This window comes from Leishmania panamensis (assembly GCF_000755165.1).
Source record: "Leishmania panamensis strain MHOM/PA/94/PSC-1 chromosome 18 sequence".
NCBI classification, from domain to species: domain Eukaryota; phylum Euglenozoa; class Kinetoplastea; order Trypanosomatida; family Trypanosomatidae; genus Leishmania; species Leishmania panamensis.
This window is the reverse complement of record NC_025863.1, coordinates 1,151-13,062: the sequence shown is the minus strand read 5'-3', so window position 1 is coordinate 13,062 and position 11,912 is coordinate 1,151. Positions and strand designations below refer to the sequence as shown.

General features: G+C 55.6%; 3 protein-coding genes and 1 pseudogene across 3 annotated transcripts; all 4 read left to right on the top strand.

Annotated features, from left to right (window-relative positions):
* Positions 1 to 585: 585 nt before the first annotated feature.
* LPMP_180040 lies at positions 586 to 2,037 on the top strand (annotated as a pseudogene).
* A 590-nt stretch (positions 2,038 to 2,627) lies between these two features.
* On the top strand, positions 2,628 to 3,662 carry LPMP_180030 (hypothetical protein; the record flags this gene model as incomplete). Its single annotated transcript, XM_010699536.1, has 1 exon — positions 2,628 to 3,662. The coding sequence occupies one exon, from the start codon at positions 2,628 to 2,630 to the stop codon at positions 3,660 to 3,662; it is 1,035 nt and encodes a 344-aa protein (XP_010697838.1).
* Positions 3,663 to 4,378: 716 nt separating this feature from the next.
* Positions 4,379 to 5,560, top strand: LPMP_180020 (mevalonate-diphosphate decarboxylase, putative; the record flags this gene model as incomplete). Its single annotated transcript, XM_010699535.1, has 1 exon — positions 4,379 to 5,560. The coding sequence occupies one exon, from the start codon at positions 4,379 to 4,381 to the stop codon at positions 5,558 to 5,560; it is 1,182 nt and encodes a 393-aa protein (XP_010697837.1).
* Positions 5,561 to 7,620: 2,060 nt separating this feature from the next.
* LPMP_180010 (kinetoplast polyadenylation/uridylation factor 1) lies at positions 7,621 to 10,629 on the top strand (the record flags this gene model as incomplete). Its single annotated transcript, XM_010699534.1, has 1 exon — positions 7,621 to 10,629. One exon carries the CDS (start codon positions 7,621 to 7,623, stop codon positions 10,627 to 10,629), a length of 3,009 nt encoding a protein of 1,002 aa, XP_010697836.1.
* Positions 10,630 to 11,912: the final 1,283 nt, after the last annotated feature.

Below are 11,912 nucleotides of genomic sequence, written 5' to 3'. Positions count from 1 at the left end.
CTCCTTCCGACTCCCGGGTAGATTCCCTCAGGCCAATCTGCCCTGGTGCAGCGATGATGTTCCCGTTCCGCCTCTCTCCTCCGTCGTCTCATCCTACTTTTCTTTATGCACGTTGTATACACCGTGTGGTCCCTTTTGTCTCATGAGCTTTCCATCGCGCTGCAAGCAGGGGATGTGATGGAGCGGCCTCCTTGCGCTTCCGCTTAATCGTGCCTCACCGTCGCCTTCTCCAGGTTTCCTGCTCACCTCCCTCGTGTAGGTGACCTTGTTGTATGTTCTTCGCTTTTTTCGTGCGACTCGCAGATCCATGAATTTGTCGCAGCTCCGTGGCAGCAACCTTGCGTATCAAGCTGTGTCAAGCGACGCAGGGAGCTCCAACACGTCTCGTGAGCTGGGCGTTTTCTCGGTCGCTGAACACACCTCCTTCCCATTTGCATCGTTGACGATCAAACGCGCAAAGCTGGAATAGCGAGAGAAGAGCAACGCTACATGAATAGCGGCGGGGAAGAGCAATGCCTCTCTAAAAGGGACGATGACACTCCGGGCAGCATGAGCATGTAAAAAGCGTCGCACAAAAACGCTTTGATGCTCTCCGACGCATCGGGTAGCGGTGCTACGCGGACGGCTGCTGGCACCGCCTAGGGTGAAGCCTGGATGACGTCGTGCATGCTCTTACGAACGTTTTCTGCGATTAGCCCTCTGCTCTACTTCCATCACGGCGCGACAGTGAGTGAGTTCTCTTCCGTGTGCAGGGGTCGAAACCTCACCGTGCACGACACCGCACTCTTCACTGCGAAGAGCGGGTTCCTCATCTCCGAGTGCAGTACCGACAATGTTTTTGCGAGTTTCTTTTCCTGCGGTAGATCAAGGGACTCCGCGGATATTCGTGCTGCTGGGAATGGCGATCTGGTACACTAGGTACCTTCTCTCTACCATATCGTTCAGCTACTTGACATTGTGTGTCTCTTGCATCCTTTCTGGCGCAGCACCGGCTGCGTTCATTGGCTTTGACGCCACCACCATTGGCAGGATCGCTTCTTACAGGCACCCGACGCGGTGGAGAGGGTTTTGTTTTTCCACTTGACGACCCTCATCGGCACGTTTGTGTGAATGGGCTGCTGCAGCGTAGCTACATCGTACCCCTCATTATGTGGCATTGAACCATGCCAAGCGGTTTTTAGTGGCTCAGGTGAAGGCGGCGCTCCGCGCTCTGTTCCAGGTGTTCTACATCCCTGCCTACTGTCATCTTATTCTGTCCATTGAGTCCGCCTAGGAATGCCATTTTTCACCAGGACTGTCTATATTTTATGCAACGCCAGCTGCAGGCAGCCTGTACTTGGGGTTTTGACTATGCTGCTTCGCGGCTGGTGATGTCTGGACCTGGGGAATGCTCTTCTAGCTTGAACGCCCACTGTGACTCTCGACGACAACCGTGCTGGTCTTTATGGGGTTGGGGAGACTTGCGACGGTGTGGTGAGTTCGGTGCTTAGTGCTCTCGCCGTTGATTGTGGAGCTGGTAGCACTGCAGTGCCCCAGCGGCTTCATTGCTAGGCGCTGCGCTTCTTCATGATCCTCATCTTCCTTTCATGCGGGGGAAGTCCCGCTCTTCAGCACCGGTGCGTTGGCTTTTGTAAATACGTTTGTTGTGGCAGTTGTGGCAGTGTTCGCCATCACGGTTCCTCAGCACTGCTTCTCTCCTCACCGTGGTGCTAGGCTGACCTACTACCGTATGCTGTGAGCTACTCCGTTTTCACCATCCACCTTCTCGCTTTTTTTTTCCCTCGCGAACACTAGTGGGATTCATGTCAGGGAGGGGGTTGGGGTGGCGCTGCCGCGGCTGTTCACGCAGCGCCTGCCATGCGACTGAGGGGTCGTTCTACTGTGTGTGAATTGGCGACACACAGACGGTCGTGGGCGACGCCCACGCGACTTTCAGCTGCGCAACCCCTGTGTTGTAATCTTCGCAGGCGTACTCCGTGTGCTTCCCTGCTGATTGGCGATGTTGTAGCGTTTGCGGCGCGAGGTCAAGACAACTGATGACAGCGTCAAGGAGGTGGGCGGGGTACCGTCTTTGAGTATGCCAGCCGCGCCAACGTCTGTGTTCTCTCGCTCCTCTGATGAACTTGGTCGACACCCGCTGCGCACCCCAGCTTGTTGAGGCTAGTTGGTCATCACACGGCTTATAAAGGCGTTTTTCTCGATGCAGACCCGCTGCTTTTCCGTTTACCGTGTAGGTTTGAGCACCAGATGAGATCAGCACAGTGACACACAGCGGAGACGACCAGCAGGGAGACTTTTTTTAGTTGAGGGGGGAGTGGAGGACATGCACACGGAAAAAAACACCGTTACGGGAAACCCTCCTCGCTGTCGGCGCCCTCTTCAACGATGCGGCTCGTTGACTAGCAACCTCCACCCTTCTCGCATCTTCAACTCCCCTCCCTCTCCCCCCAAACACACTAGACACGCCGTATTTGTACATCTCTCTATCGTGTCACGAATCTTGGAAGGGTGGCGTCTTATTCCCCCCCTCTCCCTCGCGGCGTCTCACAGTGTCTGACCTCCTCTTCTGTTGTTGCTCCCCCTCCAATTGTTTCACATGACAAGGCGGTGACGAAGGGATACAAACGATGGTGAACGCTGCAGCCGTTGTGTACATCTTCCTCGAAGATGTCCACAAGGCTGTGTCTATGGAGGACGTCAAGGAATGGCTGCAGATTGTAAACGATGTGGTGGAGATCAAGCTGCAATTTGACGCGGCTACAGAGCGGCCATGCTACTACGTGGAGTTCCGAAGTGCGACAGCGGCGCAGCAGACTGTGCAGTATCTCAGCGGCGCACGGCTGAAGAACTGCGTCGTGACGATACAGTCCCCCATGTATTCGACGGCGCCAGAAGCGCAGGGACCAGTAAGCTTCCCTCGAGAGCCTCTGTCGACGACCAGCGCTGCCCCCCGACCGAAAAGTGATCCCTGCAGCGAGACAGAGGAGTTGCCCTTCAACCATCTGCTGCCTCCTGACCTTCAGATGGATGCGCCACTAGCGAAGTGGCTCCCTCAGCTGGAGAGGACGGCACTATACTCTACCGACGGCTTTACCATGTGGCAGCAGCTACAGGAAGTACAACGGGAGCTAGTGGAAGTTTACCAGGAGCTGGAGCTCACAACAGAGCAAGTCGCGGCTTCCGACACGAGGTTGTCGGAGCTCCTCCACGTGAAGGAAAGCGAGTCAGCTTTCCATGGTACCATTCTCTCTCACTCGCCGTTGCCTCTGCGGGATCGCACGGCTACCCTGCAGGCATACCACGTTCTATCTCACCAGCAAGCGATCCCATTCGATGCGCATACTCCCAGTCGGGTTGTCGCTCTGCTGACCAATTGCTTTGGACCGCTCTCACTCTGCTCCGAGGTGGTTACACAGGCCGGTTTCTTCCTCGCGGTGAGGTTTGTCTTTGCTGCCGACGAGGAGGTTTTCTTAGCGGCTGCTACTGCACCAGCATCCACAGAGGTGCGTAAGGAGAATGGGCAGCATCACGGGGCGGAGTGGAAGAGCATCGTCCAAGGACTTGACTGGAGACCGGCGAAGAGCAGCACGGCAGTGCATCACCTGTTTCCACTCGAAGTGGACGCTCGTCTGCAGCGCGTAGTGCGCCAGCTGCTAACGTAGATGGCTCATCTGGAAGGACTTTCGGAGGCGTAAGTGTGACTTGATCCTCTTTCCTCACGTTTGTGCTGCGTGGCGGTGAAGATGGGCGAGGCGTGTATTGAGACTGATGGCTGCAGGTGACGTGTGAGCAGCGAGAGCACTCGAAACAAGCGAAGGTGGACATGGGGCCCAGTCCGACTTTTTGTCTGCCTGGACGGAGGCACATGGACGTGCGCAGCCATTGAGGGATATCCCCTTGGCAGAAAGACGAACCTGTCGGGCAGATCCCACATAAAAGTTGCGCTTCGCGCCTCACAGCTAACCCTCTCTCTCTCTCTGACTGCCGCGCCCTCCCAGATGCTTACTTGTGATCCCTTCCCGCACTCTCACAGTTTCATTTCCCTTTACCCCCGACGTTCTTCCTTTTTTGTGGTTGCGCTTTCCTCTGCACATGGGTGCTGCCGTCGTGACAATGCACTGTGCGGTGCGACTTCTGCGGTGACTTCACACGTGTTTTCCTGCTATTCACATCTCGACCGCTAATTTCTATCACAACCCTTCTCTCTGAATCGCTCTCCGTGAGGGAAGAGAGACTCATTGGTTGCTGTCATTTCTGACTTTCACACTGATACCCTCCTTCAGTGCCCTCGTTACGGTGCAGGCAGACACACACACACACAGACATACGCTTCGTAGCGCCTCACTTATATCGTTGTACGGTTCCTCCTTTCTGAAGAATGGAAAGCATGCAAGAGAACTTCCCACCAGTGCCAGCGCCGATTCGTGTGACAGTGGAGGCACCGATCAACATTGCCTTCATAAAGTATTGGGGAAAACGTGAGGGGGGTGAAAAGCTCATACTGCCCACCAACGACTCCTTTAGCATAACACTCTCCACGAAGCCGTTCCGCTCCAAGACGTCAGTCGAGCTTCGCCGCGATGCCACCGAGGATGAGCTATGGCTGAATGGTAAGAAGAGTAACATCCAGGAGACGCCGCGCATTCAGTCGGTGCTCTCGTGCATCCGAGCTAATTGCCCAAGCCATCTGAAGAGTCTGAAGGCGTACATCGTCTCGGAAAACAACTTTCCGACAGCAGCCGGTATGGCCTCCTCTGCCAGCGGTTACTGCGCGCTTGCCTCGGCGCTCGTGAAGGCGTACAGCGCCACCGTGGATGTGTCCATGCTGTCGCGACTCGGCTCTGGCAGCGCATGCCGCAGTGCGTACGGGGGCTTTGTGATTTGGCACAGGGGCGAGAAGCCGGATGGCACCGACTGCATCGCGACGCAGTTTGTGGACGAAAAGTACTGGCCGGATATGCAGGTACTCTGCGCCGTTCTCAAGGGCGAGAAGAAGGATGTGTCGAGCACGACTGGCATGCAGCAGTCGCTCAAGACATCCCCGATGATGAGTGACCGCATCGCGTCTGTCGTGCCGGCTCGCATGAAGGCAGTCAAGGAGGCAATTCAGCAGCGGGACTTCAACAAATTTGCGGAGATCGCGATGGCTGACTCCGATGACCTGCAAGAGATCTGCCACACAACAGCGCCCTGCATCCAGTACGCCACGGAGGACAGCTACGCCATGATCCGCCTCATCCGTGCCTTCAACGCCAAGAAAGGTTACAACGCCATGGCCTACACCTTCGATGCCGGCGCGAACTGCTTCATGTTCACCCTCAAGAAGAATCTCCCAGAGGTAGTGGCGATGCTGTGTGCGCATTTTCCCACCTCATGGGAGCAGATGTTTTTCCACGACGCAGCCCTCTTGGAGGAGTGCAAGGCGTACAAGCTCCCCACATCTTTCGAGGGGCTCATCAACTACCCGAAGAGGCCGTTGGAGATGCTCCTCCAGTCCCCCGTGGGCCAAGGTGTCATTCACCTTGACGACGCCGAGTCCCTCATCTCGCCGCACACCTAGCGAGCCCTGTCGCTGAAACACAGCACCTCTTTTTTCTTCGCCAAATGATTTGGATCCTTTCCTTCCCAAAGGAGGGGTGGGGCCGGCAGCGGCACCCATTAATCGACCAGCACATTTATTTTTTCTTGTGCCACACACGCCTCGTTGCGGTTGGTGTGGCTGTTGTTTTCCTTCATCTTACCCTTCCCTTGTCCCACATTCATCTCAGCGCTCTCATCACGTGTGCGTCTGTTCTGCGTAGAAGAGATCGATGACATTTGTTTTATTGTTTTGCTGTCGAATTGGAGGGATTAAGCGACGTGGCAATCACGCGTTCAATGGAGAGTTGCCTGACTCACACAAAGTTGTTCATTCAGCTCTCGTCCGCTCACTAGGTGGGATGGAGGCGGCCGGGGAAGGGAGCTGGGACTGTGCCCACATTCTGTACAGGGCATAGGTGGAATGGTAAGGGAGGCGTCCAATGGGTGCTGATTTGTGCTATGACCTCTGGGGGAGGGGTGTTGCGCGACTTTCCTGCGAGCGTGCAGCGTCGTCCGCTTAGTGAATCCATGTAGCGCCACTTTCCCCTTTGCCCTTTCGTTTGCGACGCGACTGCAATCCTCACTGAATAACAGGCGTGTATGTTACGCGAGATGTTTCCTCACCCCTTCTCCATTCTCGCCTATGGTGTCCCCTCCTCACACTTGGTGCCCCACCTTTCTTCTCTCTTTCATGAATGACTACGCGTTTGTCGATTCAACGAGCGGACAAGCCGCAGTCGCATGGCGTCTACCCGCTTGCAGGCACAGTTGCAGCGGAAAGAAGGTCCAATCGATGCTCTTCTGAAGCATCGCGCGCATGATGAGCGCTATGGTGACTCGTATCAGCACATCGCTGGGGTACAAGTTGCACATCGATAACCCTGATAAGGTCATGGCCCATGTGCGATAGAAACGTTCGCTCGTGGCAGCGCACACTCATCCCCTTAAGTGGAGGAAGAGAATGCCACTGGGAAGGAGCGTAGCACTATGCGCCCTGCTGCTCGACTTAAGAAGAATACTTGTGTTTTGTCTGCTGAACAGCGCCTCCGTGTGACGCTGCGGCAGGCACAGGGTATGCATACTGCCTTGCAGGAAGCTCTGGAAGAAGCCTCGACAGTGTGTGAACGTCTGCACCAATGCCTCTGTACAGGAGCCGCACGAAATAGTCGTATGCCGACCGCGTTGACCCTTGTCTCTGCTGCCGCCGAGGCTGCGCCATCCTTTGCTTCTCCTCAGAACTCTTCTTACCAAAAAAAAACAAAAATGGCTTGCTGTCTCACAACCTGGTGCAGCTTGCGCGAAGCGCTGACTACTTTCATGTAAAGGCGTTCTGCATGACGGGTGCGATGATGGCAGACTACATTGGCCATCAGGAAGTCACCAAAAGGCAGCTGGAGGGAGTTATGACACACTGCGACTCAGCCGCACCGATCGGTCCCCTGGCGACTGAATCAAAGGCTATAGGAACGTGTTACTTCTTTCCTATAGTCGATTCCATAATGACCGACGCACGCACTACCACGTGTAACGATGCGCTATGGCTGAGTGTTTGGGAGAATCCAAGTACCTTGTCAAACTGGAGCTTTTCAAGTGTGAAAAATGAGCAACGAGAGACAATAGTGGGCGTGGAGGCGCATTGGCGGCGACGTCCATTGCCGCTGCTCGTCGAGGTGCCGTGGGGTCCACATGGAGTGATACCGCCTACTGGCGTTCTTTGTTGCCAATTGCGTACCCTTCTTGCACTCTATTGGTCATCTCTCACATTTTTCCACCATCTCTTTCTGCTTCTTTCACCCAGCTTCGCTACGTGTGCTGTACGAGTTCTACATCGGGCGCGCAGCTCCTCTCCGTTGACTTCATCTGGTCGGCAGCGTGTCGTCGACGCTGTGCTTCGCTGAAGGAAGCCGTTTCCCGGGGTACTCGTGCTAGGTTGGCGCAAGGACGAAGTGCAGTATCACTACCGTTTTTAGTTTTTTGCCACGTACAAAATTTCCCGTCTTGCTCGCACCTCATTTCTGTCGGTCTTAGCATCAAGCGACTATGCTACGCTGGTCACCGCAACTCCTGCGTTTGCGCCTTGCAGGTGCGTTTGCTTGCACAGCCCCACTCCACAGCCGCACAGGTGCCTTTCAGCCTTTCTCGCAAAGGGATGAGGATGACCTGCTGCAGGTTGTAAAGACAAAGCCGCGGCATGTTCTCCGGTACGTTCGCCAGCAGGTCTGGCGATCTCGCAAACGTGAACTGCAGTTCCGAAATACAGTGACGCACCTGATGATTCTACTGCAGGAGTTCCTCCGCAGGCAGCTCGTTGACCCAGCCAATGCATCCCAGATCGTGGAGGGCGTGCTCGAGGAGTGCGTCAAGTACGCGCAGCATGATATGGCTCACCTGCTCTTTCGCGCACTTCTCCGTTTCCGCAAGTACGGTTGTGTGATTACTGTCAACTCTATTCGCTGTCTGTTCGAGTCCTATCGCAACAATGACAGCGGTGAACTCATGTACCAACTCGCGCAGGAAATGAAGGATGTGCCAGAACTTCGGCCGCTTTGCATCGCTGCGTACTTGTTTGCGAACCGCGAAGCCGACGCGGAAGCCCTACGCGAGGGGTTGTCGCTGACGGAGCTAGGATCAGAGGACGTTCTGGCGCTCATCTCTGGGTACGAGAAGTTGAGACGTGTAGAAAAACTCCAGGAGATTCTTCAGGCTGTCTCAGGCATGTCCACCGACAAGATACGAACGGAGGTGTGCTCGGCGCTGTTTCGCGCATTTTTCAAGCTCGACGACGACACAAGCTTCACGCAGACGCTTCAGGTTGCTCTAGAGCACAAGCTACCGTTGTCCGCTGATGTGTACGCGACAGCGCTGCGGCATAAGATGCGGCATGTGACCAGTGTGGAGGAGATCCCTGCCATCGAGGAGGAGCTGAAGGAGCTGGGGTATGTGCCGGATGCAACGGGTGACTCTATCGTCATCACCGCCTACGCCCGTCTACTTCACTTTGGTGACCGTGGAAGTGAGGAGCTCATGCTCGCCAAGGTGGACACACTGCTGTCGTCCGTCGCGTCCCGCATCCAGCAAGGCGATCCTGACATGGACATCAGCGCTGCGCACATCCGCGCCGTCATTCGCGGCTACGGGGCCGCTGGCCGACCTGAAGCGATCAAGAGCGCATGGAAGCGGATGCAGTTCCACTCCCTCACGAACGACGTGCGCATTTACAACGAGTTGCTAAAGTGGTTTGCCCTCATGGGCAATGTCAAGGACGTGCTCGCCACAAAGAGAGAGATGGAGAGCAACGGCGTCAGTCCAGACGCCGTCACGTACACGTGGGTATTTCGTGCTCTCGGTAAGTACTATCCGAGGCACGTGGAGGAGTACTACGCAGAGATGCAGGAGCGGCGTGTTCGTCCTGACATTCACCTCTACACCACACTTCTGGGTATATTTGGGGACCTCGGGCAGACGAACACTGTCGAGGCGCTTCTCTCAGAGCTGCGAAAGCGTGAGGAGGCCGGCACGGTTCAGCTCACGCCCATCACGTTTGCCGTGCTCATTCGCATCCATGGCGGTGATCTTGACAGGGCAAAAGCTCTTTACGCCGAAGCCCAGCAGAGAAACGCCAGTGATCATCCGCACGTCCAGACAAGCATGCTGCATGCCCTCGCTATCCACAAAGGAAGCACCGCTGGTGATGTCGACGAGTTTTTGAAGACGATTCCGACCTGGAGCACGGATGTGTACAACGTACTCTTGCACATGTACGGGAAGCGCATGGACCGCGATAGGTTCGACGCGACGCTGAATAAGATGAAGTCGGAAGCAGTGGCGATGAATGATGTCACCTTTGGCACCCTCATCACCGCGTTTGCTCGCTGGGGGGAGGGTGAAAAGGTGAACGAGGTCATCCAGCTGCTCAAGTCTCACGATGGCGAAATCTCCGCCACTTTTTACTCGGTACTCGCCTCCTCTCTCAGCCGCATGGGCAATCCAGAGGGCGTCGAGAACGCCTGGGAGGACCTCCTAGCCTCCCGGCTCTTCCCTGATACGGAGGTGTACAACCAGTTTTTGTCTCTCTATAGCCGCCAAAACAACATGTCCAAGATGCAAGGCGTGCTCGACAACATGATGAAGCAAGTGCCACCAAACCCAGTCACGGCCACCACAGTTCTCGACATGCTCGGCAAGTCAGGGCGCGTGTCAGAGATGGAGACCCTCTTCGACGACATGAAGTCTACGCCAGACACGGCGCCAACGTCCGTCACGTTTCACCAGGTCATGAACGCCTATGCCAAGACAGGGGATGTGGTGAAGATGGGAAAGATCCACGAGGAGTTCTTGGAGAAGGGCTACACGGATAACAGCGTCACCTACAACATTCTCATGGACGGTCACGGGCGGGCCAAAGCATATGAGCAGTTAGAGGAGCTCCGCCAGAAGCGCAGCGCTGCGGGTATCGCGATGGACGACATCACCTACTGCATCATGATCTCCGCCTACGGCCGCTCCCGACTCGGGAAGGACGTGCAGCGTCTGTTCGACGAAGTCACCAAAGAGGAGAATCGAGCTCTTCTGACAAAACGAGTGGTCTGGTCGGCGATCGATGCGTTCTGCCGCTGCAACGCCACTCCTGGGATCCAGAGGTGCGAGGAGCTGCTGCGGGCGCTGGGAGGCGAGGGCGGCACGCTCAGCGCCTCTGACTATTGCGGCCTTATTCCCTACTACTGCCGCATGGGCCAGATGGAGAAAGTCGAGGACGTCGTGCGACTTCTTCATGAAAAAGGCGAGGCTGAGGCGTTGACGTACAACGCCCTCAACGCGATCGCGCGAGGTTATGCTCGCACTGGCCGATTTGATAAGACAGTGGAGACGTTGCATCAAATTCGTGATCGCAATTGGGTGCCCGACGCAGCGACGGCATTGCAGCTCTCGGCTGCGTTCCTCAAAACAGGGCTTCACGAGCAAGCGCAACAGATCATTGAATGGCGTCGACAGTATGCTAAGGTGGCGGGTAGCGGTGTGGTCACCGCCATAGAACATAGTGAAAAGTAGGGTGCCTTTCGTGCTGTGCGCAGAAGCACCGTAGGATAACACTGCGTGATTGCCGCAGCGGTATCGGCCTGGTTTCACAGCGGTTCCAGAAGATGGAGACACTCAGATCCTACCTAACAGCTGCTATGGTGGGTCTGGCCCTCAGTCTTGTAACCCGCGCCTATACATTCGGCGGGCAATCTGTGCTGCAGTGGCGCCTTTTTTTTCGCGTCGTCTTCCATCTGTTGGCAACAGATGAATCTCACAAGGTCCTTTTCCTTTCCGCCGCCGGGCGACGCCTCTATGGCACTTCCACTTACCCCAAATTTGCTCATAAAGCAAAAAGAAGCTGTCACCGGCGCTCTGTGTGCCATGTGATGGTTTAGCGTGACAAAAGGGCAATGTGAGACTCTATTTCGTTCGTGGTAATTTTCTCGTGACATTACTATCTCGGTGTCGTCCTGTATTCGACTGCGCGTTGGCGTCATCTCCTCGCGACACCTTTTACACTGCCAATCCTTCAAGTGCGTTTTATGCTATGCGATGTACTCTTTTCACCTCTGCCGCCCCCCTTTACCTTTCAGATAACCGCATGCGAGGAGTCCTACATAGCGTATTTTTTAAATCCCGCACATCGTGTTTGTTCTTTTTCTGACAACCACCCAGACACCTTTTGTTTTCTCACTACTGAATGAACAGCATACCTGCTGGACACCTACTACATATTCCTTGGCCTGATTACTACTCTGCCCTGTTACCAGCACGCACCCCACCTATGTACTGACCTGGGTCGTCCAAGGAAAATTCATGGACACCTCTTTTCCACATCGGGCGACAGAAGGCAGGGCAACAACGCTGAGCCGCGGCTGGCAGTCATCGGATCTGACGCACTCGCGCAAGGGCCATGGCGCATCGCTGAGAGGGTGCACACTAGAGCGGCTGCCCTTCCGCAGAGGCGATGCGACTCAGCTTGCGGTCGCTTCTTCTTCTAGCAAACTGCAGCACACGTGAAGATAGAAAAGAACACCGACTGGAAACCCATACACCCAGTGCGTGGCGTATCGGTTGGGGGCTCACTAGGTCTGCTTTTTCTTTCCAAACCAGCGGTGCCGTTGTCTTGCGTGTTGTCACGTGCGTGTCGGCGGATGTGCTGTCAAGTCCATGTGGATGCACTTGACTAAACGGTCACCGTAGCGCGATGCACATCTCCACCACGACGACTGCGGTGATCGCCATAGTGGGCAGCAGGCCGACTGTGGCTGTGGTGGCGACGTCGCGCTGAAAGGCTCTTTGCTCGGCTCGCT